The 1,754-nt window shown below is 27.2% G+C and overlaps 1 protein-coding gene across 2 annotated transcripts in view; it reads right to left on the bottom strand.

Annotated features, from left to right (window-relative positions):
• Positions 1 to 970, bottom strand: part of LOC107458331 (amino acid transporter AVT1I) — a 41,898-nt gene extending 40,928 nt beyond the window's left edge. Inside the window, exon 1 of one of the 2 annotated variants that reach the window (XM_021127646.2) lies at positions 652 to 970. In XM_021127646.2, the coding sequence (XP_020983305.1) occupies positions 652 to 757 (106 nt within the window). In that variant the 5' untranslated portion in view covers positions 758 to 970. The remainder of the gene's footprint in view (positions 1 to 651) is intronic. The other variant, XM_016076540.3, reaches the window with a different exon arrangement.
• Between the last annotated feature and the right edge of the window lie 784 nt (positions 971 to 1,754).

Below are 1,754 nucleotides of genomic sequence, written 5' to 3' on the forward strand. Positions count from 1 at the left end.
TTAATATAGAATTATTTATTTTTTTATTAGTTAAATACTAATCAAATTTTAATAAAAATGTTGGTCCTTTAAATTTTATCAATAATAATAATAATAATTAAATCAATCATATATCATCACTTTTTTTACACATATATGTTCAGTGATATTAAGTAAAAGTTCTCAAATTTTTATTTCAATTTTTAGATTTTTCTATTAAAATTTTTAAATTTGTTTTAAAAGAAAGAAGAAATAAAAAAAAATAGGTGTTTAATGTCTACGAATATACATATAAAGTTTTTGAAATAGTTAATTAATAGGTATATGTTTGTGAATATAAATTCCTCAAGTTGCAAACAGAATCCTTGAGTGAGTTTAGATATGATAGCCACCATAAACTAGATTACATCTATGTGAGATGCATGCAGATCTCAAGTGCTCCCATATGCCATAAGGATATCCTAATTTGGAAACTTTTAATTAGAATATATAATCCATTCTCTTCACCTCTATATAATAACTAAGAAAAGAAAGCATAAGTATATAGTTTCTGATGAATAAATTTTGTACTTGACTTTAAGTCTCACTAAAAATAATGAAATACTATATATTCAAGGTTAATTTTTAGCTTTACTAGGAAGAAAATGAGAAAAAGAAAGTGGAATAACAAACCTGAAATGCCATTAACCCCATGGAAACAGGTTTTGGCAAAAGATGAGGTTCCACCATTGGTGGTAGAAGGGGACATTGTTGTGCTAGTAGACAGAGCTGCTTCCATGTTTGTTATGTGAATACAAAGAGGGTTTACAGTTAGAGGCAGGCCCCAATGTAATGATGTCACAAACACTCGCCATGGTCTGTGATATTTAAAGGCATCTTAGGAAGCTCCTAGCATGCATTAATTAATATTATTTATTTTTATTTTTTTATGATATTCTAACTTTTTACTTTTTCAAAGTGCATGCTGATATAACAGTCACTGCCTAGCTAGCTAACTCCACAAGATTCATGCAAAAATTCAATTTATATATATAATATATTTTCTACGATCCCGATTATTTTCTTGTAACACTTATTATTATTATTAGTTGGCTCATTTTCTTTCGTTAGGATGAATTGTAGAACTTACATTGACCACAATTCAGCGCAGTATGAGACAAGATTATTTATATATGGTGGGTGTTAGTTATGGATTTTGCTGTGAAAACTGTGAACCACACAATCCAATATATGATCTTATTCGACCTTAAACATCTCATTCACATTAATTGTATTATGATTTATGATATATAGTTAACTCTTTTAGGGGAAATTTCATTTTATTTTTTTAATTCACGGCACTTAAATCCAAACCCTTTTCTTAAAGGGGCAACATTCAATTATGTATTTTTAATTTTTTTATATTACAAAAGTAATTATATTTTACACCAATAATATTCAAAAGTCATTGAAAAAAGAATAAAACTTAATTGTAATCCTTAAATTAAACTCGTAGAACAAGTATAAAGTAAATTTGCATAAGAATATAATCCTTTAATTTTCTCTTTTGGTAATAAGAATATAGTCCTTTATTAACTGGATGATGACAGGTGGAATCTAATTTTTATTTTGGGACACATGTACAGATCAAGAATCTAATTTATCTTAGAGAGAGAGCATTTATTCTTCTTCCTTTGTTTGGATCGAAGCGGCCTCTCGTGCCTGTAAAATTTCTTTCTTGTTTTTGGAAAGTGAATAAATATAACACTATTTTTTATTGTTAAATCAACTATAAA

Source organism: Arachis duranensis, chromosome 7 (genome assembly GCF_000817695.3).
Source record: "Arachis duranensis cultivar V14167 chromosome 7, aradu.V14167.gnm2.J7QH, whole genome shotgun sequence".
Classification (NCBI taxonomy): domain Eukaryota; kingdom Viridiplantae; phylum Streptophyta; class Magnoliopsida; order Fabales; family Fabaceae; genus Arachis; species Arachis duranensis.